General features: G+C 41.5%; 1 protein-coding gene across 2 annotated transcripts in view; it reads right to left on the bottom strand.

Moving 5' to 3' along the window:
* The window catches only part of smchd1 (structural maintenance of chromosomes flexible hinge domain containing 1), a 202,740-nt gene that overhangs the window by 94,739 nt on the left and 81,125 nt on the right, over nucleotides 1-26,876 (bottom strand). For both annotated transcript variants that reach the window (XM_078216072.1, XM_078216073.1), the window contains exons 20-26: nucleotides 24,833-24,952; nucleotides 16,121-16,265; nucleotides 11,852-11,951; nucleotides 10,476-10,548; nucleotides 7,829-7,968; nucleotides 6,549-6,683; nucleotides 2,572-2,799 (exon numbers count right to left, since the gene is read on the bottom strand). In XM_078216072.1, coding sequence (XP_078072198.1) covers nucleotides 2,572-2,799; nucleotides 6,549-6,683; nucleotides 7,829-7,968; nucleotides 10,476-10,548; nucleotides 11,852-11,951; nucleotides 16,121-16,265; nucleotides 24,833-24,952 — 941 coding nt within the window. The remainder of the gene's footprint in view (nucleotides 1-2,571; nucleotides 2,800-6,548; nucleotides 6,684-7,828; nucleotides 7,969-10,475; nucleotides 10,549-11,851; nucleotides 11,952-16,120; nucleotides 16,266-24,832; nucleotides 24,953-26,876) is intronic.

Raw genomic sequence — 26,876 nt, forward strand, 5'->3', positions numbered from 1 at the left:
TTTTCTGGTAACACAAAATATGAATTTGAAACCTGTGCTATGATATTTTTGTTAATTTAAGAAAATGTACAAATTAAAATCTAATAAATCTAACAAGATGATAAAAAATTGACATTTTTTGAACGCAAAGAATTAGTTCAAGTTTTTGAACTAGACATAGAACAAATAGGGTAGGTGTGCAGAATGTATGCCTTTTGCAAAGTTGATAAGGAAACAGATTTGGTACCATGACAGAATAGACTGCAAAACCAAAAAATGGGTGTGAATTAGTTTGAATTAATTAAGTTTAAAGTAGCAAAAAAGATAACAGCACAATACATTATCGCTGGGTTAAAACCCTGGAACTTCCTTCCCCAGTGCCATAGATGTACTTACTAAGGCTGCAGTGGTTCAAGGTAATGACTCACTGCCAATTTTTCAAGGCTAATTAGGATGGGCAATAAGTTCTGGTCTAGCCAGTGACACCATATCACATGAATGAGTAAAATAATGGTAAGAGGAGGAACTGGGTTACTTCTGTGTGGAGTATACATCTATAATTCACAATATCTTGGGTTCCAGTTTCCAGAAAGGATGCGTCACGCAAGTGTCAAATTTGCAATCTTCAAGCAGACGAATGCTGAACTTGAGATCGAATAGACTACATGCTGTTAACGTAGAGGAAAGATTTCTGAAGGATAAATCCCAAAATGTGGTCATTTGCATTTGTGAATAGGTGCATTCAAATGTACAAACTTACTTCTGTACTCACTACAGCCGAGCAACAGGAGTAATCTGAAAACCACTACTCTGGAATCCTACTTTTTAAAAAAAATTCCTTTCCTCACTACTCGAAATCTGGCTGAAGGACTGCAAGCTTTTTTCTATCTATGTCATTGGTACTGATATGGACCATGATATACCTCCCTCCCTTGACCAGGGAGACAACTCACCACCCTGGAATCGTGTGTGGCTGCAAATGCCTGTCTGCTCCTTGGACAATAGAATCCTAGCCCCTGCCCTCTGAGCCACTTATTTGTACGGCTCTGGCTGTATTTCAGAAAAGAGCCTTTTGCCTTATCAGGATGCACTCAGGGGGCTCTGCAGTATCTACCTGGTTCTGCATATTTGTCTGGTGGTACCCAGTACCTGCACACCAATGTTTCCTTTAATTTTTATTTCACAGTGCACAAACAATTGATGTAAACATGGAGCTACACATGCACAGTAACTTAAAGGGGCCAATTTTTGCAAAACCTTAAGCCTAGGGGTGACCACATTCAGAAATATGCTATTCACATAGTTCTGAGCCCTGTGGATGCAAAGCAGTGACGCTGGCTGTTGCACAAGTTCCAAAACCCAAAGCTCGAGCTCCTCCAGCAGACAACACTTCCTATGCATGTGGTTGTTCAGGACACAGGAGGTGACTCCACGTGCATTCTGTGGGACTAAGGTGCCTTGTAATGTCACAACTTTCACAACCAACTAAAGACTCATTAAAGCGTTATTTTAAAAAATTCAGACATTTACATTTAATACTTTGTGCTCCAAACATTCACCAAACTCATCATAGAGCTCAGGAAGGGGATAAAGGCAAGGTTTAAGCAAAAAGCGAATTCAATAGATATTTAATGGAGTGAGTAATCGAGAGATATTGGGACAGATATTCCAGTATCAGAAGCAATGTTGCACTGAACTCACCTTGCTGGTGCATGTCTGCACCATGAGGACATCCTGACCCATGTTCCTGCACTGTAATTGCCTGGGAAGTTTGAACCCCAGTTAGACATGTTTGTGCTGCACGGGACCCTTCACCAATGGAGCTTTGCACTGATCTCAGTATTGGAGACTTGAAGTAGATACGTGTTACTTACCCAGATACTTACCACAGAATCCTTTTATTGTTCAACCTTTGACGCATCTCAGTCCTGAACAGCGCAACCAACCCACTGCCCTCCACACTTCAACAATCTCCCTCCTGATCTCACAACCAAATCCACTCCCCTAGAAACTCAGAGCCAAACCCCCTCCCCCGTGACCCTCCTATCCAACGCCATCCCTCCCCATGACCCCACTGCCCTGCCTCCCCCATTATCCCATTACCCATCCGACGCCTCCCCCAGGACCCTTCCAGCCAACTCACCCACCCCAACTAGTTCTCCCACCGCACCATCCACTCAGTGACCCATCCACCCTTCAAAAACATACCCGAATACTGCAGCTGATGTTGTAAAACATGGGTGCGTCCTATACACTTTCTCTTCACAGTCTTCCCCTGATTCACTGCTCGGTGGGCTTTGTTGTTCCAGCCAGGATTGGAAGTCCCAGCTTGAAGGGCGCAAAAAAGGTAAGAGCGCAATGATCTTCACAGACAGCGGCGATGCAACACTGCTGCCAAACGGAAGATTTGATCCACTAGATTTCTGGCATTAGTCAAATGAACTGTCAAGTACTCCAGTTTTTAAACTGAACGCGAGGAAATTACAAAAAATGCTAGCGCCACAGATCATATGCTAAATAAATTTAGCATTTAAAACTATAGAATCCTTGCAAGAGATTGTTAGTAAATGTTAGTCAGAAACCAATGACTACCTTAATTTTCTCAGCCAGAGATGAATTAACAACAATCTGCCGATCCCCCTCATCATACATCCGAAAGATAAGGTGGTGAATTACGTCTCCAGCAATCCAATCAATTTCATCCTGATGTTTGATAGGAATTGCCTTTTGTCCATCTATGCTGAAGATCTGGAGCTTGGTGACTTGAGTGCTTGGGAGCAATTTAATTACCTTCTCCACTGCTGACACATCTTTGCAGCTCTGCACATTAAGAACCACACAATATTTTTGAAAATATTAGAGTAAGAAAACATGATCTGCAAGTTATAAAGTATCCTGGTATGTTGAGTGTATTTCTTGAAATATCACAATATTAGCAATACATAAATTCAAAGCACATTACAAACTCAAAGCTCGGTACATAATGGGATCTATATTAACATAATAGTATCCACAACAACACACCAGTGGATAATGCAAATATGCATATTAATAAAAAACTGTATAGATTGCAACTATTGTCAATTATGACAAAGTAAACATTTTAAACTAAGCATGTCGACAACTAAACTGACATTAAGGTTAAATGAAGTTTATTCCTTTCTTGAACAGGTGTTATTCTGGCTGCCCTCCAGTCCCCACAATTTAGATATCCAAGGGGAATTGAAAAATTGTGTCAGAGCCTTGGCCATCTTCTCTGACTTCCTTCAACTGGCAGGCTGGATCATCTGAAGCAGAAGCAGAATTCTGCCATTCTTTTTCCTGCAGTTCTCTTCAGCATTTGCTAATTATCTCAAAACTGTAATGCCCATTCCAAAAAGGGGAGGGGATAAACCCAGCACCATGTGGTCCAATGTCGATGGTAGGCAATCTTTTTACAGCCAATAATCCAAGGCTAAATTAATTCACGCAGCAAAATAAGGGTTAATAAATGGCAACCAGAGTAGCTTTATTAAAGACAAAACGTGTTCAACTAACTAATTAAATGCTTTAAAGCAGGGGTCTCCAAACTACGGCCCGCGGCGGGCTAACATCTGGCCCGCAGCCAGTGGGGTGGGACGGGATTCCCGCTGCCGAAAACACTCCCGCGTCCGGAACCCTGCCGTTGACTCAGAATCCGGACGCGGGGATGGAAGCCACAGGCCGGACATTTGCTGCCGCTCCGCGTGGTGTCTGATGGACCCATGGGAATCCCTGCCCTCTTTACCGGCCTATTGTCCAATCAGAGCTGCCGTCCTGTGACTGACAGTTCATTAAACAAATCAGCTATTGAGACATCCGTTATCCAATTGCCACTCTGCATTGACTGAGTGACAGCTGCTTTATCCAATCCGTAAGTTCCATCTGTCTGAAATGAGCGAGAACAATGACAATGGTGGTGGCAATTCAGACCAATTCAGTTATGGAAGGAAAAAAGAAAAGTGGACAGTGGGTGCCACCTGGTTAATGAAGAATGGGGTGTAAAGTACTTCTTTGTACAAGCAGCCTTGTGTGTCACATGCAACGAAACTGTTGCAGTTTTGAAGCAGTACAATGTACGTCGGCACTATGAGACCAAACATGCACCAAGTTATTCCCAATTCACAGGAACACAGCATTTGGAAAAATTTGAATCAATGCAACGCAGGTTGCTTTCCCAACAAGCTTTTTTTACGCAGAAGATAATTGAAAATGAAGCTTTAACCAGAGCCAATTACAAACTAACTTATGCATTGGCTAAAAGAGGAAAGCCATTCACCGATGGAGATCTCAAAGAGTGTATAATAGAAGCAGTGGAAGAGTTATGCCCAGAAAAAGCAAATCTGTTCAAAATCATCAATCTTGCGCCAAATACTGTTGCTCGTAGAATTGAGGATATAGGAAGCAATATATTTCACCACATTGCAGACAAAGCAAGAAATTTTCAGTTGTATTCTCTCGCACTTGATGAATCAACTGATGTGTGTGACACATCACAACTCCAAGTCTTGCGTTCTGAAACCTGTTGTTTCAACAGTGAATTTCATTCCATCTCACGGGCTTAATCATCGCCAGTTCATTTATAAAACTAATTTTTTTCTTTGGCCCCCGAAAATGTGTAAAATATACGATGTGGCCCTCGTACTGAAAAGTTTGGAGACCCCTGCTTTAAAGTAATGAAGAGAGTTGGTGAAGCTAGTGCAGCTGATGTATTCAAAAATGTTTTGATAAAATATCAAATATATTAACAAACTCAAAGCCCTGGAGATAAAAAGGGGCAGCAGCAATATGGGTACAAAATTGGTTAAGGGGCAACAATTACTGGTGAATGGTTTCTTTCAGAATGGCAGCATATATACAGTGGTGTCATTCAGGGTTTGATCCAAACAAACATTCAACACTACATAATGCATATCTCCAATTTCATCTGTCACCCCTCGCATATTTAACTATTTTCCTGTATAGACTTAATTACATCAAACATGTTAACTGACAGAAAGAGAGCAGGTAAAGCCAACACTTGATACTGGAGCAATTTTTTTCCACCTACTCAATTATATCTGCTATCCTGGAACTTAATTGGAACCATACTAACATTGTGCATCTTCAAAAATATTCATCAATTCCTTAACTATGAAATTCCCTATTACTACTATTTCTGCACATTACTTTTCCCTCATTGGCAACCACTTGCCTCACTTTAACATTGATTCAGTCTTGGTTGCAGAGTTACTATTGGAGGTATTCAGAAGGAAATACCTTGTTATCAATTCCACAATGTCAGTTGATTTTCTATATTTCCTCTTGTCCCCTTATCCTACTCCAGTGGATGGTTACTCTGTTTGGGATGCAAGCATCCTTGGCATTTATTGTTGACATCGAGGTTTTCTTGTGGTGGAACCATCTCAGTGCTCAAGTTGCTCGCAACATGCTGAGTGAGAAATTCCATGATTTTGATTCAGCTTTGATGAAGGAACAGCAATATACATTCCAAGTCAAGCTGATGTGTGACTTAGAGGGGAGGTTGCAGGTGACCGGAGTTCCCGTGCATCTTTGCCCTTGACTGTCAAGATGGTGGGTGTTCCTGGAGTATATGTGACAGAAACCCTTCTGTCTTCTAGATGTGACTAAACATTAGGGAATTTCTAGGGAACTCAAATCTTCAACTTGAGTAGAAATAGCCTGTGACTTACTGTACACAATTACATGAAGCCTCCCACACTGAATAAATATTGCTCATCACAAACTTCATTTGTTTCCCTCACTATTTCCCTGACAGACTTGATAAATAAATTACATCAACTTCCAAATAAACCCAAATATAACTTGTGTCGAAAATGCTAGAAGGCTTCAGGGGGCGGCACGGTAGCACAGTGGTTAGCACTGCTGCTTCACAGCTCCAGGGTCCCGGGTTCGATTCCCGGCTCGGGTCACTGTCTGTGTGGAGTTTGCACATTCTCCTCGTGTCTGCGTGGGTTTCCTCCGGGTGCTCCGGTTTCCTCCCACAGTCCAAAGATGTGCGGGTTAGGTTGATTGGCCATTCTAAAAATTGCCCCTTAGAGTCCTGAGATGCGTAGGTTAGAGGGATTAGCGGGTAAAAATATGTGTGGGGGTAGGGCCTGGGTGGGATTGTGGTCGGTGCAGACTCGATGGGCCGAATGGCCTCCTTCTGCACTGTAGGGTTTCTATGATTTCTAAAATGAATTTCTAGTAGGCCTGTAGCATCTGTGGAGAGAGAAACAGAGTTGCGAGTTTGTGTGACTCTTCTTCAGAGCTGTCAACCGTGCTTCAATGCTGAACCCTCATGAAGCAGAGCTCCACATTCTTTCACTGCAAAATTGGTCTCCCTGGTAAACTTAACTGTCCTCAACTGGCAACAGACCAAATGCAACAGGGAAGAACACAAGAACAGCTAGCCATACCCTAGCTATAAACAATTCTTGAACTTGGCTTAAAGCAGCCAACATGTACCAAATAAACAATTAAACAGATCCTAGTTTGAACCATTAATTAGAGCCAACTTCAAATAAATCACTAAAAGCAATTCTTACCGATATCTCAATCCTTGCTTTCAGTGTTTGGTCCTTCTTGATGTTTTGGACATGTATCACAGGGCCAGTTAAGATTCCTGTACCAGTGTTACTACAATCTACTGTATACACAGGCAAATTTGGAGCACCAAGAAACTGAAAAAGAAACACATGCAACAATTACATGGTGATAAAGGCAAAATAAGAACTGGACAAGCTAACTTAAGAGAGTTGGGGCATGTCATGCAAGCTTAAATAATGAAGCAGGCAGCAATTATAAAATAAGCCTTCACTTTTAGGTTCAAAGCTCAAATCCACTTCAGGATGATGGAACTGTCCGTTGTGAGCAAAAACAAAATGACTCAATTCAGTATCGTAAAACAAGGTTGTGAACCTACAATAGGAATGTGCCCTAATTCAGAACTAACTGGAACGCAAGAACAAGAATCGACCATTTTGCTTTTCAACCCTGTTCCATGTCATTCAAAAAGATCATAATCGACTCCTGATCGGTTCCTGACTGAACTCCATATACTTGCTCTTTACCTTGTTTAACAAAACCTACCAATCTCAGATTCAAGGTCAACTGATTTCACATCAATAGCAATTTGCAACCATGCTATATATTAAACACAAACTTGGCATTCAAAATTTTAAAATGCCATCTCTTAACACCAACTTTCCCTACTTTGATCTGTAAAGTAGGTCACAAGAAACAAAGTTCAACCAGATCACTGAAATAACATGCATCCCAGCTCCTGGGGTAGCTTCTCTTCCTTTCATTGAAGTTTCAGCTTACAGTCAAATTCAAGTAACTCAAATATGGTTGCCTGGATGTCTGAAGTGTTTATTTTTGTCAGATTACTTCTACGATACCAATCTACACACTTCTCTCATCACAACTGCATAGTTCAAATCTTTCTGTAAACACTACATTTTCAAATTGTTTATTCCTTCCAGACATGCATGTCAAAATGTTGTACAAAATTGTTTACTGTGTTGTGACAGAAACATTTTGGACGTGGCTAAAGGAAGCTAAATTTGAAAACTACTGCCCTGTCCCAAATAGCATATCGGGGAACAAAATTCAAGTTGATGGCAGCATGAAGTTAGTGATCTAAAACATTATCCAGATATTTAAAAATGCACAAATGCTTATTATAATATAACAAATATGCAATTCCTTGATAACAGATGCATTATGAAAATAATGGAATGCAGGATGGCGAGAGAGGATGGGAGAATGGAGCTCATGGCAACTAAAATATATCAGTTGTTCAAATGCTAAAGAATTTATTTACCTTACAATGTACCACCAACTTGGGCTGTGCTGTAATGTTCCCCACTTCATCTAGCACTTCAGCTTGGAAAGGTAAAGTGGTTCCATTTTCAATAACTACTTTATTAGAATCTGGCTTAATCCTCAGTTCACGTGGTGGACCTGTAATAAACAGCTCTGCTTCAGCAAGGATTGCCTCTTTTGTCCCAGTCCTCTTAAATGCTCTCTTTACCTTTCCTCTATTGAGCTATAAACCAAAGGCAACAAAAGCTCTCCAGGACTTTAACAAAATGATCACCCTTTGCACCGCAATCAAAATCATGAATGCTGACAGTCTATTGAACTTTGCAAAACATCACCACCGCCAGATTTTCAATGAGATATGCACATAAATGCATTTTCCAGCAAGGATCACTAGAAAGATAGTGGTAAATTTAGCTGATTATTTTTCTTTCATGTTTGAGAGAGGTTAAATGTAACAATTTTACTGTTATCTTTTGCCTAGCTAATCCACTGGCAAGAGTAGTAGTCTGGCTCAGTAGTACATTGGGTAGTGCAGTAACCAACAGGGCAATAGAATCATTATACTGCTTTATGGTGAAACATTTCATTCATTTGACCCAGGTCTGCCAACTCTTGTGTGTAAATGAATGAAACACTTTATTGAATGTTGCTCCAAAATACAAAACTGTGCTTTTTGAGTGCATAACAGATGTAGGTTTGTAAAATCATAAAACAAGACTTATAAATAGATGGAATTTGCTTTTTCAAATAGTTCTTAAATTGTATTTGTGACAGTTTACACTGCATGGAGCTATTTCAATTATAAAACTGTACAGTAGGAAAAATTATCATTCTTATTGTGCTTATGCTGGAAAATGATCAATTTGCTCTTAGTTCTTGGGGTGCAATTGGCCCTTGTTACCAATGTCTTTACTTGTTTATGGTTGTCACTGTTGCTGGTTCCTTCCTTCCTGTTGAGGTCCGTTTATCCTTTTGATTGGATATGGGGTGGAGGAAGATAAAAGGTTTGCAAACCTCCACATCTAGTCCCAGAATAGTTAGCAACTCGACCACCCATCTACCACCCATGGCTGGAACCAAATGTCACTTGTTCAGATTGGAAAAGCTTTTTAAAATTAAAATTTATTTATCAGTATCATAAGTAGGCTTACATTAGCACTGCAATGAAGTTACTGCGAAAATCTTCTAGTCGCCACACTCCAGCACTTGTTCGGTACATTGAGGGAGAATGTAGCATGGCCAATGCACCTAACCAGCATATCTTTCGAAGTATGCGACGAAACTGGAGCACCCGGAGGAAACCCATGCACACACGGGGAGAACGTGCAGGCTCCACACAGACAGTGACCCAAGCTAGGAATCATACCTGGGTCCCTGGCGCTGAGGCAGCAATGCTAACCACTGTGCCATCATGCTGGCCCTAAGGTGTTACATAGAACCCTCAAACGCATTTCAAATGTCTTTTGTTTGGGAGAGGGAAGCGCAAGAAAGAGGAGCACAAACAAGAATGCAACGATACACTTTGATACAAAAGTGTGTTAGCTTGCATGATTTTGGTGATGGTGAGGGGTGCAGTCAAAGCAGGAGAGGGGAATTACTTTTCAGCAAGCACTGGGCAAAAGTCATTTCCTATATGCTGATAGTAGTCTACGCTGATGTCCAGAATGGCTGAATGCCATTTCACTGAACAAATGATACTTCAATCTGGAACTGGCAGGGGCTTCTGCACAGAATAGTTAAATGCACGGTACAACTAATACATGTGGGACTGAATTATTCTGGCGGCTTTGCTCAAAGGTCACACACCAAGATATATATCAATTTTACCGTGCAAAGAGTATGATATTGTTGAGAACAAAGTTGAACTAATATTGAACCATGGAGAATTCTGGTGAGGGCTGCTGAATAAGAATCCATGGGATGTTATTTTCTATTTGTACTTGTCACTTCAAATACTGCCAATAACCCCTGAGGTAGCTGATTTAGTTCAGAAGTTAGAGGGATTTTGTAATGCTGACTCTGTTGGAGATAATTGTACAAATTGTAATTCCATCACCTGCCTCTGATCATAAACAAAATTGAAGAGTTGATGAGGGCTTCATTTTTTAAATTTCCAAAGAACATTCAGTAACAAGCTAAAGAAAGAGAATTACTGCACTGATATTGGAGAACCTAAACATACAAATCATCAAGAAATGCATCTTTAAGAAACCAGGTGAATTTTATTGTGCTGTTGAACTTACAAATGTAATAGCCTTAACTGGAATAACTAAGTAGGGTCAAACAATTTTATATGCATGCTCTTACATCTCTGTAGATGATCAGGAAAGCATTTTGGATCAGTGCTGAGAAAGCACGAATGATCTGCATTAAGGAGATCATATGCAAGAAATCTGTCCCATTCAGTGCTTCAGAGACTTGCTGAAATGTGACAGGTGACCATGCAATCACCCTCCTGACTCCAATATATATGATAACCAACCATGACAGAATAGCTTTTGAGCTTCTGAACTCCCTTCCCTCAAATTTTACAAATATATATAAAATGCTGCTATTGGTGCTTGATAACATACCAGAATTTAATTTAAAATGTACAACAAAAAATATAATAAATCTATAACAATCTGAGAGATGCAGGAACTTACCAGGCAATAGCCTAATTTTCAACGTTTGTGAATCCTCCTTCAAACCAGGTAAGATTACTTTAAGAGTGAAGTTCTATAAAGAAATAACTCAACAATAAGAACACAAGAATAAAAGAAAGAGTAGGCCATATGACACCTTGAGCCTGATCCACCATTCAATAAGATCATGGCTGATCTGATTATGGCCTTAACTCAAATTTCCTGCCTTTAGCCCCATAGCCTCACCCTCCCCGTGCAGTTCAAAAAGCTGTCTAACTAAGTCTTCAACGTGTTAAATAACTTAGCATCCACTGTTTGAGGGTAAAGAATTCCAAAGATTAATGCCACTGAGGAGGAGGCGGCCTGGATTTTCACTTAGTTAGGGTAACTCGATGCCCTTTAACAATGACAGGCACGTCTTGCTTTGGGATTCTTGACTGCATTCCTAGCCTATCTGATTTTCCGGCAAGCCTGCACCCGGCACTTCCGACTGAATTGGCTCCATTGTGGGGACAGGCATGTCCTCTGCAATTTTCATGGAATTGAGCCAACTTTTCAAAGAGTCGTGGTTCACAGCATCTCAGAGGTGCCATGAACTATGGCTTTCACGAGGAAATCCTTTGAAAGGCAAGTTCAAAAGGTCCTCCTCTGGCACCCCATATCAGGCTATGCATCCCACCTACCCCATGACTCATGTCTCCTATGACAGGCAATGGCCCTCACCCAGCCCCCAAGGCCCATCATTCTCAATGCCAGATTATGGCATTCCAATGCCTGTTGATCCACTGCATAGGACCAATGATCCCGACAGTGATAATGTAAAAACTTTAAAGAAAGTCATTCACTATATTAAAAAAGTCATTTTACGAGTATATGGACAATAAAAATGTCAATCATTCAGACACAACAAAGTATCACTAACACAAACTGCAATTGCCTGAAACCCCTCAACCTTGTGTAAACAAACGTCATGCAATTGACAGCAGAAATTAAAGAACCAGAGCTGTCAATGAAGCAACACTTTCCCTGGGTTTTCAACAGATGAATGGGTTTCTGGGCTGCCATATTTTGAAACAGTGCCCCTAGTTCTATATTCCCCCAGAAGTGGATACATCCACTCAGCATCTAGCTTGTCAAATCCCATGCGAATCTGAAGATCATTCCATATTACACAAGCAGTACAGAAATTATTGATTTGCAATCACTCCATTTACTGGCGGCTGATTATTTGGCCAACTGAAATAAAAAACAAAATTTAAAATAAACCAAGATATTGGCAGCACACAGTTAACACTACATGTTAAGACAACAATACCAATTTGCATGCAACAGGAAAAGGGTTAAATGCAGTATGAAAACTACAGAAGATTTTGAGGATTTGTGAAAATTAAACATACCTTGCCTTGGCAATTGGTCACATGACCCCTGGCTGTTACACCTTTAATGATGAAATTTGTTCCTTTTTCAATGAAGGCATCATAATGTAGATCCAACCCACTGCAAGGTACATTTAAATTAGAAAGAGTTACATTCCATACCATAACTATAAACCAAGTGTAAGGAATGGGACAACTACAGTTTTATACACATTATAAACAAATATTTCTGGGTCAGATTGAAGCAGTACCCTGTAAGAGCTTCACATTCTTCTTATTCCTAGCCCATAATTGACTTGTCCAATCTATTGGGGCAGCACAGTGGCACAGTGGGTTAGCACTGCTGCCTCACAGCGCAAGGCACTCAGGTTCAATTCCAGCTTCGGGTCTTAGTCTGTGTGGAGTTTGCATGTTCTTCCCATGTCTGCATGGGTTTCCTCCAGGTGCTCCGGTTTCTCCCACAGTCCAAAAGACGTGCTGGTTAGGTGCATTGGCCATGCTAAATTGACCCTTAGTGTCAGGGGGTTAGCAGGGCAAATACATGGGGTTACGGGAATAGGACCTGGGTGGGATTGTGGTTGGTGCAGACTCGATGGGCCGAATGGCCTCCTTCTGCACTGTAGGGATTCTATGATTACAAACATAGGAACAGGGGTGGGCTACTAGCCCCTCATGCCTAGTCCTCAATTCAGCCAGATTACAGTTAATCTGTGACCGAAAACCATATGCATGTTTTTGCCCCACATCCCTTAATATCTTCGGATAACAAAAATCTACTAGTCTCAGATTTTGAAATTCATTAACCTGGCGTTAACTATCGTTTGAAAATGAGAGAATTCCAAACTTCTGTCACTATGTGTAGCTGTATTTCCTAACTTCAAGCCTGACAGCTGCCATTTCAATTCTCTGCCCCGCTCTGTCCTTTCAGTATTTTCTGTTCTATTTCAGATTTTCAGCATTTGCAGGACTTACAAACTTCCATCAACTCATTCTCTAATGTTCTAAGTACCATGAAATAGTTAATGTAATTTTGACATAACAATTGTAGTGGAGATGTCAATTTGGCAAATACAAAGGTGTGAAAGTTAGTGGTACAGAGCTCTGGTTTGACTACATCTCGGGAATGGCATTTAGCCTGCGTATCAGTTCAGGAGGTGACATGACCTTGGAAGAGATGCAGAGCAATACAGATTCATCAGAAATGATGCCAGAGTCAAAAGGTTTAAATTGAGGAACAGTTGAATAAACTAGTCTTATATTCCCTTGTATACACTTAAGGGGAAAGCAAATCAAATGCTTAATCTAATTCACGAATTTGCTGGCGGAGGGGTGGGGTGAGCAAAGAGAGAGAGGAGAGAAACCATTTCTTTTAATGCAAGGGTTTTCTTTATTCTTTCATGCGGCGTGTGTGTCTCTGGAAAGGCCAACATTTATTCCTCATCCAGAATTCTCCTCAAGGTGGTGGTGGAGCTGCGTTGAACTGCTGCAGTTCCTGAGGTGTAGGTATACCCACAGTGCTGTCAGGGAGGGAGTTCTAGGATTTTGACCCAGCGACATTGAGGAAACAAAGTTACAGTTCCAAATCAGGAGAGTGTATAGTTTGGACAGGAACTTTCAAGTGGTAGTGCTCCCACTTCTGCTACCCTCATCCTTCTAGGTGGGAGAGGTCATAGGTTTGGAAAGTGCTGTCGAAAGAGTCAGAGAGTTGCTGCACTGCATCTTGTAAATGGTGCGCATTGCTGTCACTTTGTAAGATGGTGGAAGGAGTTGATGTTTAAGGCAGTAGATAGGGTGCCAATCAAGCGGGCTGCTTTGGCCCAAATGTTGTTCAGCTTCTTGAGTGTTCCATCACACTCCTGACTTGTAGATGGTGAGAAGTCTCACAACACCAGGTTAAAGTCCAACAGGTTTATTTGGTAGCAAAAGCCACTAGCTTTTGAAGCGCTGCTTCTTCATCAGGTGAGTGGGATCTTGGCTTGACTGGAGACAATACACATCTCTTTAACCTGTGCTTAACCCTCTCTCCACACTCATTGTCTGTACCTTTAAGACTTGATTGCCCGTGGAGACTCGCATTCCAACCATTATTTTGTAAATTGAGTTTGTGTCTTTATATGTCCTGTTTGTGAACTGAGATCCCACTCACCTGATGAAGAAGCAGCGCTTCGAAAACTAGTGGCTTTTGCTACCAAATAAACCTTGTGTTGTGAGACTTCTTACTGTGTTTACCCCAGTCCAACGCCGGCAACTTCACATTGTAGATGGTGGACAGGCTTGGGTGGATTGCACAATACAAAATTCCCAGCCTCTGGCCTGCATTTATATGGCTGGTCCAGTTCACTTTTTGGTCAAAGGTAACCTCCAGGATGCTGATAATGGAGGACTCCGTGATGGCAATGCCATTGAATGTCATGGGGAAATGGTTAGATTTTCTCCTGTTGGAGATGGTCATTACCTGACACTTGTGCGGCACGAATGCTACTTGCCACTTATTAGCCCAAACCTGAATGTTGTCCAGGTCAAGCTGCACATGGACAGCTACTGCTTCAGTATGAGTTGTTGCAAATGGTGCTGAACTTCGTGCAATCATCAGCGAGGAGGGCAGGTCATTGATGAAGCGGCAGTTCAGGCAACGGGGGAATATTTAAAAAAAAATAAAAGGTAGGCCAGAGGTAATGTCAGAAAACATTTCTTCACAAAGGGGAGTGGAAACCTGGAACTTGCTTCCCAACCAAGCTGTTGAGGCTAGAACAAATGAAAATTTCAAAACTGAGATTGATGAAGATAGATTTTGGTTATGCAACTGTATTAAGGGTTATGAAACTAAGATGGGGTTAAGAAACAATTCAATGATCTAACTAAATGGCAGAACATGCTTGAGGGGCTAACCGGCCTACTTCTGTTCCTATGTTCTTACTTTTCCCTTATGAATGCTTTCACACATTGTTTGGTCAGCACACACTAAAGCATTCTCCTCAGTCTATAATTGCTCATGCTGTTTAACTTTTTTGACAAGCTTTATCGAGGTGTCAATACATTGTAAATTTAGGACATTCTGCAGGCAAACTGGCTGCTTTTTCACGAACCAGCCTTTTTAAAATAAGATTATGAAAGTCATTTGCCAGTGGCATGGGAATCTATTTAAAGCTTCAAAGCTTCCAAAGTCAAGTTACTTAGTCATCTCAGTTTTCAACATGAAGCTGTTGAGCAGAATTTTCTAAGCTGTTTTCTAATCAAACTATCTGAACAGCGCTTCATCATTGACCATCTTATTCTCAGTTTTTGGGGTCAGAGAGAGAGAGGACATCTCCCTTTTCCCTGCCACATTTTGACTGGCTCACGTCCAATCCTTGTGATGCCTTGCCATTGTACTGTGGCTTGTTGTCTTCTTCCCTGGAGTTTTCGGGGCTCTTTTGTTCCTGGGGTAAGTGAGGGGGAAAGAGGAAACTTGAGGAGACCTGAGGGAGGGGGCTTGTGTACTGCATTGGGTAGGATCCTGAAATATTCTGTCAATGCCTAGAGCGGTAGTGGTTAACAAAGGAGACGTTCAGGCTCTTTGGGGACCAAGAGAGTTTCCGTGTGTGAGAGAGTGCCAGGTATCGTGAGAGTGGAGTGAGTACTTCTCTTTTGGGTTTCCCTCAAGGATATGATTGAGGTATCGAATAGTGTGTGTGTGGGGGGGTAGATAGGGTGAGCAGGAAGCAGTTGTTTCCCTTGGTTGGGGGTTCGTCCTGGGAGGGCATCGTTTTAGAGTGAAGGCCAGTCTCTACTTGAAAAAATATTAAATCAGCACCTGAATTCCCCCAGCAGTCACCTGTGGATTTTCTAAGTGAACTTTCTAAGTAGGGTAGTTTTATTGTACCCTATTGGGATCTAGATTAGGACTTCAAAACCTTATACAATAGGCCTAAACAGCCAGGAAGAAGTCTTCTTTTGATTGCAATTCATGTTTCAAATGTGCACTGACTTAATATGGGAATGAGTTAGCTGGAGAAGGAATTTATTCTTAGGGCAAATTATTCACAACAAATTTAGTGCATTTCAATAAGTGCTACATTTTAAATTATTCAGCAGATATACAAAGGCCGGCAATATGGCCAAACTTCTACAATACTTGACTTACTATAGTGTGAAATCTGAATATTAGAATGAAGATTAAACATTTAATAAAGACCTTATAAATATTGCACTGTCTGGGTGTAAGGGGAAGTGGAAGAAAGATGGAGGGGGAATTAAAGAGACACACCAAATGTTCATTTAGAATACAACGCAAACTGATATCTGCAATACCTTGCCTCCACAATTGGCTCGATACTAGGTAATGGCTGTGTAGAATGCCCAAATTCATCTTGCAAATCGAGAGGAATGTTGAAAGGCACACCAATGCGAAATGGAGGATCCAGCAATCCAACTGTAAATTTATCAGGTTTTCCCTCTTAACAAAAACATCAACATAGATATTAAAATTGAGATTAATCTTAGTCAAAGACCTTATAAATTACAAAATACTAACAGAAAGCATAAAATCTTTATGTAAGCAAATCTACTCTACCATTCAATGAGATCATGACTGATCTGATAGCTCTGAACTCCACTTTCCGACCATATTTCCATAACCACGGATTCCCTCACTGATTAAAAATCTGTCTATCTCAGCCTTGAACAACGACCCAGCCACTACAACCCTCTGCAGAAAAGAATTTCACAGATTCATTGCCCTCAGAAGAAATTTCTCCTCATCTGCATTAAATGGGTGACCCCTTGCTCTGCAATTATGTCCTCTGGTCCTACACTCTCGCACAAGGGGAAAAAACCTCTCAGCATTCACCCTGCCAAGCCTCCTGAGAATAGTATATCTCTCAATAAGGTCGCCTCTTGTCCTTCTAAACTCCAAATAGTACAAACCCATCTTACTCAACCTCTCATTACAAAATCCTTCCATACCCAGGATCAACCGAGGGAACCTTCTCTGGAATGCCTCCAATGCCAGCATAGCTTTCCTTAGATAAAGGGACCAAAACTGTTCACAGTATTCCAGGTGTGGTCCAACTAGTTCCTTGCATAGTTTTAGCAAAATTTCCCTATTGTTATACCCCATTCCCTTTGAATTAAAGGCCAATACTTCATTGCCTTCCTGATTATCTGAACTTCCATGAGCTTTTTGTGATTTATGCACAAAGATGCCCAAATCCGTGCTGAAGCTTTCTGCAGTCTTTCGCCATTTAAATAAGATTCAGCTCCTTTATTCTTCCCAATAAAGTGCATAACATCACATTTTCTTACATTATATTCTGCCAAGTTTTTGCCCACTCACTTAACCTATCTATTTCTCTCTGCAGACTCGTCATCCTCACCACTTGCCTTCCCACCGATCACAAACTTGGTAACAGTGCATTCACTTCCCTTTCCCAAGTTATTAGTATATATTGTAAATAATTGTGGCCCTCCACTAGTTATAGGTTGCCATATTGAAAATGCCTCCTCGTCTTCTATTAGTCAGCCAATCCTCTATCCATGCTAATATACTACCCCCAACACTATTGGATCTCATCTTAATTAGCCCTTTATGCGGTACCTTGTTGAATGCTTTTTGCAGATCCAAGTACAGTGCAGCCCTGTTATAACGCGATGGTTGGGGTACATAAATGTTATCGCGAAAAAAGCGGGGTCTCGCTAAATTTTAGCGGGAAAAAAAGGGTCCAATGATTCATCGCGTTATATCCGAATTAGCGCTAAATCGGGTCGCGTTAAATCGGGGTTCCACTGTACATAGCATCTACTGGTTCCCCTTTGCCTATCCTGCTCATTACCACCTCAAAAGAATTTTAATAAACTTGTCAGGCATGATTTGCTCTTCACAAAGCCGTGCTAACTCTTTTGATTGTATTATGTTTTTCTAGATGTTCTGCTATTACATCCTTTATAATGGACTTAAAATTCCTCCAGCGACAGATGTTAAGTTAACTGACCTATAGTTAGCCTGTTTTTGCCTCCCTCCTTTAAATTACGAGCCCATTAAAAGAAAATATCTTAGGCCAATATTGCAGCTAGTGCCTCCTTTACATCATTGTACAGCGCTATTCTGTTTCTGTTAATGATCAGGAAGCATAGTAAAACCGTTTTCTCTTGCCACCCTCCTGGATCTGCAGCAGAATTTCTCCAAGCCTTGTTGCTGATGCATCAGTGCTATTTTAGGTCAGTAGTCTCTTCCAAGTGGTCACAGCTAACAACTCAATCTTGAGAAAGGCGTTCTGCTGTTCAACTCCTCTATGCAGTGCTGACCTTTTGTTTTAGAGGTTCAGACAGGTGTGGGATACATTTCCCCATCTGATAAACTTTGCAGAAAAATTGCTGTACGTCCACAATGTTCTTAGGCTGTGGAAATCCTTTAACTACCTTAGTCTTCTGGGAATCTACTGTTGGATAATGTGACCTAAAAAGCTAATGGTGGGTTTCAAGGTGGGACCAGCTTGTTCAACAGCTTTTAAAATCTCCTGGACTCTCTGATCATGTTGTTCTTTCAAGGATATTAGACAGTTTGTTGAGAGATTTCTGGGACAGGGGATACGCCAAAAGATGAAGGAAACAAAAGTGAGCAAAGAGAGTAATAAATGTAGTTAACAACCTTGATTCTTGGTCAAATCTGCCAAAACTCACTCTTTGGCATCCAGCATCATAAAAAGGACACTTTTGGACAATTCCATTAAACTATCAATAAAGGGACAATAGGTACATCTCCCTTTGGACAGCTTTATTTAGCTAAGTCAGGTCATCACAGAGCCTGATACTGCTGCTAGGTTTAAGGATAATGACTAACCCCAAGCACCACATTGGAGATACTGGAGCGACAACCCCTCAATGCAGCATCTTGTTGATTTTGCTCTTAGACTTTTCCCCCCTCGGGGTAAGCAGACGGCTTGGCATCTGGGAGCAGACTAACGTGATAATCACTTTTGAGCTTTCCCAAATTCCAGAACCACCAAGGAAATTCACTCCTAATCACTGCTCTGCTGTCCTGTCAAAGAACAAAGAAAATTACAGCACAGGAACAGGCCCTTCGGCCCTCCAAGCCTGCACCAACTGAACTAAAACCCCCTACCCTTCCGGGGACCATATCCCTCTATTCCCATCCTATTCATGTATTAGTCAAGAGGCCCCTTAAAAGTCACTACCGTATCCGCTTCCACTTACACACCCCCCACCCCCCCCCACAACTCTCTGTAAAGAATCTGCCACGCACATCTCCTTTAAACCTTGCCCCTCGCACCTTAAACCTGTGCCCCCTAGTAATTGACTCTTCCACCCTGGGAAAAAGCTTCTGACTATCCACTCTGTCCATGCCTCTCATAATCATGTAGACTACTATCAGGTCGCCCCTCAACCTCCGTCGTTCCAGTGAGAACAAACCAAGTTTTTCCAACCTTTCCTCATAGCTAATGCCCTCCATACCAGGCAACATCCTGGTAAATCTTTTCTGTACCCTCTCCAAAGCCTCCACATCCTTCTGGTAGTGTGGCGACCAGAATTGAATACGATATTCCAAGTGTGGCCTAACTAAGGTTCTATAAAGCTGCAACATGATTTGCCAATTTTTAAACTCAATGCCCCGGCCAATGAAAGCAAGCATGCCGTATGCCTTCTTGATTACCTTCTCCACCTGCATTGCCACTTTCAGTGACCTGCGTACCTGTACACCCAGATCCCTTTGCCTATCAACACTCCTAAGGGTTCTGCCATTTACTGTATATTTCCTATCTGTATTGGACCTTCCAAAATGCATTACCTCACATTTATCCGGATTAAACTCCATCTGCCATCTCTCCGCCCAACCGATCTATATCCTGCTGTATCCTCCGATGGTCCTCATTGCTATCTGCAAATCCATCAACCTTTGTGTCGTCCGCAAACTTACTAATTAAACCAGTTATATTTTCCTACAAATCATTTATATATATTACAAATAGCAAAGGTCCCAGCACTGATCCCTGAGGAATACCACTTGTCACAGCCCTTCATTTAGAAACTCTACCTTTCGTGCTACCTTTCCACTCTTTGTACGAAACCAAGGCCTGAACATGCTGCCCTATCAGGGAGAGCTGCTGATTCTGCAGAATATCGAGTTTCACTAATTTCTTTGCATTTAAGTGATCTGGTCCTTCACTTTAAGGTCTGTGCCTCCTGCACCCTGTAACTAATTTTGATGGCTGTATACTTACATTGTTAAGCCGTTGCAGTTTGTCTGACAAGACCACGGGTGGGATTTTCCAGTTGCACCAACGTCGAGAATGAAAATTCCAACCCGAGATCAACAGCTTTTAAATGGTTTACCAAATCTGCCTGCAGCGAGCAGGACTGGAAAATTTACCCCCCATGACTGCAACCAGTGTCCAGCTTAAATTCTGTTCTATAACCTTTCATATCCAACTCTGCAGACCAGAAGTGTTTGATGGGGTCTTGCATTTCCTCCAGAAACTCTTCATTCTGAATGTCCCTATTTTTAACTGCTGTATTTCAGAGATTTGAAAAGCTGGTTCCTTTGCTGTTCCTTTCAACTATGTTTAAAAATCTGCACAATCGTTTAAAATGTCCAGTCCTGCCACAGCAAAAGCATTCAGCTCCCCCTGCTGGGCATGTTGTGCAGCAGTGCTGTGCTTTAGTGCTGCTGAAACAGGTGGGAGGATGCAGTCATGGTGGGCCTTTTCTTGGGGCAGGGCTCCCGACATTAGGCCTACATGCTGGAAATGACCCCTTCCAAGTCTCGACGTCACTCCAAACTGTACACCAGGTTTGTTGTCACAACTCCAGATCTAGTTGAATCTTCTATGTATTGCAAAAGAGCCAACAATGCATTGTTGAACTTGATGTACAGACCATGAATTTTGAACTGTTTCTTCCATTGCTATCCCTGTTGAGGATCTTCAATGTGTTGGAAAGGCTGTGGAAGGGATAGTGGTTGTTCAGGAGTTACTGATATCATGCGTCTGACCCCCTTGTTGAGGTACTTTTGATCATCAGTGCTGAGAATTCTATTTGCTCCAATTCCTTATGCGTGGGTCACCAATCTGTGGCCTCTTGAACTGTGACCTCCAACGCTGCCGCCATGTTTCGGAGAGGCTTAGCTTAGTCCACAAGTGACGTAGATAAGTGGTATGATTTCACTAAAACTACTTACAAGGCATCATGCACTTAATATTTATAATACTAATTTTTTTGTGAGTAGCTCTCTAGCAGCTTCTTGGTCATCTGACTATTGATGTCACACTTACACCATTAATATCACTATAGTCTCATTAACATAACCACTAACCCACTACTAAGAATGAATTTCAAAAAGTGTTCTAGGCACATTACTTATATATTGCTTCTAAACATGTGAAATACTCTTCTTTTAGCTCATTTACAAAACTATTTCAAGAAATTTAAAGTATACATCTCTTTTTAAACCCGATAACCTATCACAATCACAATGGGATGCATACATACAACAGATTCTTTAACATTTCAGTTAGTCTGGCCGATCAAGTTTGGCCAATCACTAAATATGGCAGTATAGAATGGTTCATATGGCACTAACTTTGTACGAACCAATTTAATTTGCACTCTGACTAAAATTATCAACTGATAAAAATTAAACATATACCAAAAACAAGTGAATGGTCAGCTCAATTAGAAATCCACATGCATTAACTGATCAGCCACGACTTTGGCTACAATTAAGCAAAAGCTGGGACCTGAATATCCAAGGATATGCAAGATTCAGGAAGGACAAGAAGCTGGGGAAAAGGGTAGTGGGATAGTTCTGTTAAACAAAGAGGGCATTAGCACTGCAGTGAAGGATGACCTTAGTTCAAAAGATCACGACATAATATCAGTTTGGGTAGAAATAAGAAATAGCAAGAGTCAGAAAATATTGGCGAGACCTGTTTATAGGTCACCAAACAGCAGTAGTAATGTAAATCACAGTATAAATCAGGAAATGTAACAAGGGCGGCACAGTGGTTAGCACTGATGTCTCACAGCTTCAGGGATCCGAGTTCGATTCCTAGCTTGGGTCACTGTCTGTGCGGAGTCTGCACGTTCTCCTGTGGCTCCGTGGGTTTCCTCAGGGTACACCAGTTTCCTCCCACAGTCCAAAAGATGTGCTGGTTAGGTACATTGGCAATGCTAAATTCTCCCTCTGTACCCGAACAGGCGCCGGAGTGTGGTGACTAGGGATTTTCACAGTAACTTTATTGCAGTGTTAATGCAACCCTATTTGTGACACTAATAAATAAAGAGCAATACAAATAATTGTTTGGTAGTCCAGTACTTGAGTATTATTTAAGAAAATACACGTTGAAGCTTTTCATGATGCACACATCAGGACATTCTCAAGAATACCAAATCATAGAATCCCTACAGTGCAGGAGGCCATTCAGCTCATCAATGCGGCACCAACTCTCCGACAGAGCATTCCACCTAGGCCCTACCCCTATAATCCACTTATTTACCCTGCTAATAACCTTAACCGACATATGTTGGGACACTAAAGGGCAATTTAGCATGGCCAGCCCACCTAACCTGCACATTTTTGGACTGTGGGACGAAACCAGAGCACCCAGACGAAACCCACACAGACACAGGGAGAATGTGCAAACTTCACAGAGTCACCCAAGGCCGGAACTGAACCCAGGTCCCTGGCACTGAAGCAGCAATGCTAACCACTGTGCCACCTTGCCACCCTCTAATGAAGAGAGAAAACAGGAGATCTGCAGACCTGTTAGAATGATATCAGCAGTGGGGAAAATGCTGACAATAAAGGGTGTGATAACAAGACACTTAGAAAATAATGGTTTGAGAGTGTCCTGGACAGAGTCAACATGGATTTGTTTTACAAACCTGTTGCGGGTTTTTGAGGATGTAACTGGCAGAACTGATGAGGATAAGGAGTACATTTAGATTTTTTGAAAACTTTTCCATAAAGTCCCACGCAAGAGGTTAGTAAACAAAATTAGAGCACATGGGATTTGTTGGGGGCGGGGGAAGAGGGAGGGGGAGGGGAGAGATATACTGACATGGATTGAGAACTGGTTTACAGACAGAAAAAAAGTGTAGGAATAAACAGGCGATTTCAGGCTGTGACTACTGAGATACTGGTATTCACAATCTACATCAATGATCTGGATTTGAGGATTAAATGTAACATTTCCAAGTTTGCAGGTGACAAAAACAACGAGGTCAAAGTGAGAGTTGTGAGGAAGATGCAAAGATGCTGTAGAGGGATTTGGGCAGGCTAAGTAAATAGGCAAAAATTTGACAGATGGAATAGAATCTGGAGCACTTTGGTAGGAAAAACAGAAATATAGAGCATTTCTTAAATGTGGAGAAACTGGCAAATGTTGAACTTCAAAGAGATTTGGATGTCCGCTTCATGAGTCACTGAAAGCTAACATGCCAATTTAAAGAGCCTTGGTGAGACCACACCTGGAGCATTGCGTGCTATTTTGGTCTCCTCAGCCAAGGGAAGTTCTTCTTGCCATAGAGGAAAAACAATGAAGGTTCACCAAATTAATTCCTAGGATAGAGGGATTGTCCTATGAGGAACAATTAAATAGACTGGACCTTTATTCTCTGGACTTCAGAAGGGACCCTGCGATTTACATAAGAAAAAGGAGAATGAGAAAATCTCATTCAAACATATGAAATTTTTAGAGGGCTTTACAAAGTAGATGTAGGAACAATGTTTGGCCCGGCTGAGGTGTCCAGAACCAGGGCACAAACTTTCAGAATAAAGGGCAGGTTATTTAGGAGAGATGCGAGGGAATTTCTTCATTCAGAGGGGGCGAATATTTGGAATTCTCCATCCCAGTGGGCTGTGGAAACTCAGTCAGCGAGTATATGTTCAAGACTAAGACTAATAGATTTCAACATATTAAAAACATGAAGGGAAATGAGGCTAGTGCAAGAAAACGTTGTTGCAGTAGAAGATTAGCCATGATCTCAATGAATGGTGGAGCAGACTCAAACTTCTGAATGGACTGCTCCTATTTCTTATGTAAATCAGGGAGTCCCTAGTTCAGCTAACTGCAATTTGAAAGTAACTGTATAAAGATGAATATTTTACAATTTCAGAAGTGAGCTGGCTTGTCAGTTCCAATATTTACTGTGCTGCCATGTTGAAAGAACCAACTTCAAATGTCTGCGTAGAAAAGGAATGACAATGACATTAAAGATTCTTTTTGATCAAGCATGAGATATGGGCATCACTGGCATGATCAATTTACTGCCCATCCCAATTACCTTCGGGATGCAAGGTTGGTGGATTTCTTCCCTTAAAATATATAACTTATCGCTGGCTTTTTACAACTATCCCGTGGTTTAAGGATCACCATTAATAATGCCAGCTTTTTATTTCTGGTTCAATTAATTAATTGAATTTAAATTCCCTGGCTGTTGTGTGGTGGGATTTGAACACATGGCTCCAGGCCTCTGGATTACTGGTCCAGTTACATAACCACTATGGCACCATACACCTTCTGTAGTGGTGCTTTTGAAAATGCATCCCTTTTCAAAAGATGGAAGGCAGGTATTCTGGGGAGCCACTCACTTTCATAAAGCTGGAATCAAGAGTTGGCTTCTAAAGTATAGGTATGCATGGACAAACAAGGAGACTAACGTCCTACTCTCAAGAATTGTTTTGCCAAATGTATCAAACTTATTAAAAATGCTGGGGGAGAGTGGGGGGGGGGGGGGCACAAGTAGATGCTTCTCTACAGTTTGGTCAAGTAGAGGGGCCTTTACTCTATGAAGTATTGCACTCTGTACCTGACCAGAGTGCTAATGCTGGATACCTGAAAATTATCACTATGGACAGCTTGCTTGAGAAAAAAATGATCAGAACAAAATGGGGAATGCAGCAAGGTACAAAAAGAAGAAAAATACAAGTTAATGATAATAATTTTTTGAAATAGACATATTTCCTATCTGTTTTTTTAAATAAGTGTAAAATAACTGATTTTTTACCTGTAACAGTGAATTTGAACATTCTGCTTGGAAGAGGCCTTCCTGCATAAGTATCCGCGTTACTTTCATTTAACACCACTTGCAGTTTTAACGTGTAGATTCCAAGCTTGTTAATATTCTCTGGAAAAAAAATTGAACGTAATTACATAGTGAAAGTATGGAGCTATGAAGTTCAGTCTGCTCCTATAAGCCAACTGAGCATTTTACTTTTATGGGGATTGATGATGGCATTGCATTATGGCAAAATTTGAAGAGTAACAGTAAAAAACACCAATAACTTGAACACGACATTTACTGAACTAGACACTTACAACTTTGGAACATGTATTTCTTCAATTTCTCCAGTGAAACAAGCTCGAGACAAAGTCAGACCTGAAATATTGAGCTGTTCTATTTCACAAATAGGTAAACATGGAGAACAAACTTTCTGACCAAAATCATACAGTTAAATCTGTAATTTTATCAGCAGGCAAGGTAAATGTTCGCTCACATCAGCATCATCTTACTTAATTTTAAAAATCTTAGAATTTTCCTATACACCAACATTTCTGATTTATAAACCTCAGCAAAAGTCCTCAAATCTTCTCTTTTAAGAACCCAACTTTCCACAAGGCATGTTGTTTCATCTTTTTATGTTCAGAGACAGGAATCAAAGGAGTTTCCAACACAATGAGATCGAAGAATCATAGAATACCGACAGTGCAGAGGCAGTCCATTCGGCCCATCGAATCTGCATCGACTCTCTGACAGAGCATCTTATCCAGATCCAACCCCTTGCCTTATCCCTGTAACCCTACACATTTACCCCATTAATCCCCCTAACCTACACATCTTGGGACACTAAGGGGCAATTTAGCATGGCCAATCCATCAAACTTGCACACCTTTGGACTGTGGGAGGAATCCGGAGCACCAGGAGGAAACCCATGCAGACACAGGGAGAACATGCAAAGTCCACACAGACAGTCGCCCAAGGCTGAAATGGAACCTGGGTCCCTGGTACTGTGAGACAGCAGTCTGAACCATTGTGTCAACATGTCTTGGTTTGTTATTGTTTGTTATTTACCATTTATATAGACGATCTGGAGGAGGGGACTGAGTGTAGGGTAACAAAGTTTGCAGACGACACAAAGATAAGTGGAAAAGTGAATCGTGTGGAGGGTGTAGAAGGTCTGCAGAGAGATTTGGACAGGCTGAGTGAGTGGGCGAGGATCTGGCAGATGGAGTATAACGTTGACAAATGCGAGGTTATTCACTTTGGAAGAAATAATAGCAAATTGGATTATTATCTAAATGGAAAGAAATTACAACATGCTGCTGTGCAGAGGGACCGGAGGGTCCTTGTGCATGAGACGCAAAAACCCAGTCTGCAGGTGCAACAGGTGATCAAGAAGGCAAATGGGATGTTGGCCTATATCGCAAGGGGGATAGAATGTAAAAGCAGAGATGTCTTGCTGCATCTGTACAGGGCATTGGTGAGGCCGCAGCTGGAATACTGTGGAATACTTATTTGCGGAAGGATATATTAGCCTTGGAGGGAGTGCAGAGAAGGTTCACCAGGTTGATACCAGAGATGAGGGGTGTTGATTATGAGGAGAGACTGAGCAGATTGGGTTTGTATTCGTTGGAATTTAGAAGGCTGAGGGGGGATCTTATAGAGACCTATAAGATAATGAAGGGGCTGGTTAGGGTAGAGGTGGAGAGATTCTTTCCACTTAGAAAGGAAACTAGAACTAGAGGGCACAGCCTCAAAATAAAGGGGGGTCGGTTTAGGACAGAGTTGAGGAGGAACTTCTTCTCTCAGAGGGTGATGAATCTCTGGAATTCTCTGCCCACTGAAGTGTTGGAGGCTACCTCGTTGAATATGTTTAAATCACGGATAGATGGATTCCTGATCGGTAAGGGAATTAAGGGTTATAGGGATCAGGCGGGTAAGTGGAACTGATCCACTTCAGATCAGCCATGATCTTATTGAATGGCGGGGCAGGCTCGAGGGGCTAGATGGCCTACTCCTGCTCCTATTTCTTATGTTCTTATTGCCCAGT

Source organism: Mustelus asterias, chromosome 7 (genome assembly GCF_964213995.1).
Source record: "Mustelus asterias chromosome 7, sMusAst1.hap1.1, whole genome shotgun sequence".
Lineage (NCBI taxonomy): Eukaryota > Metazoa > Chordata > Chondrichthyes > Carcharhiniformes > Triakidae > Mustelus > Mustelus asterias.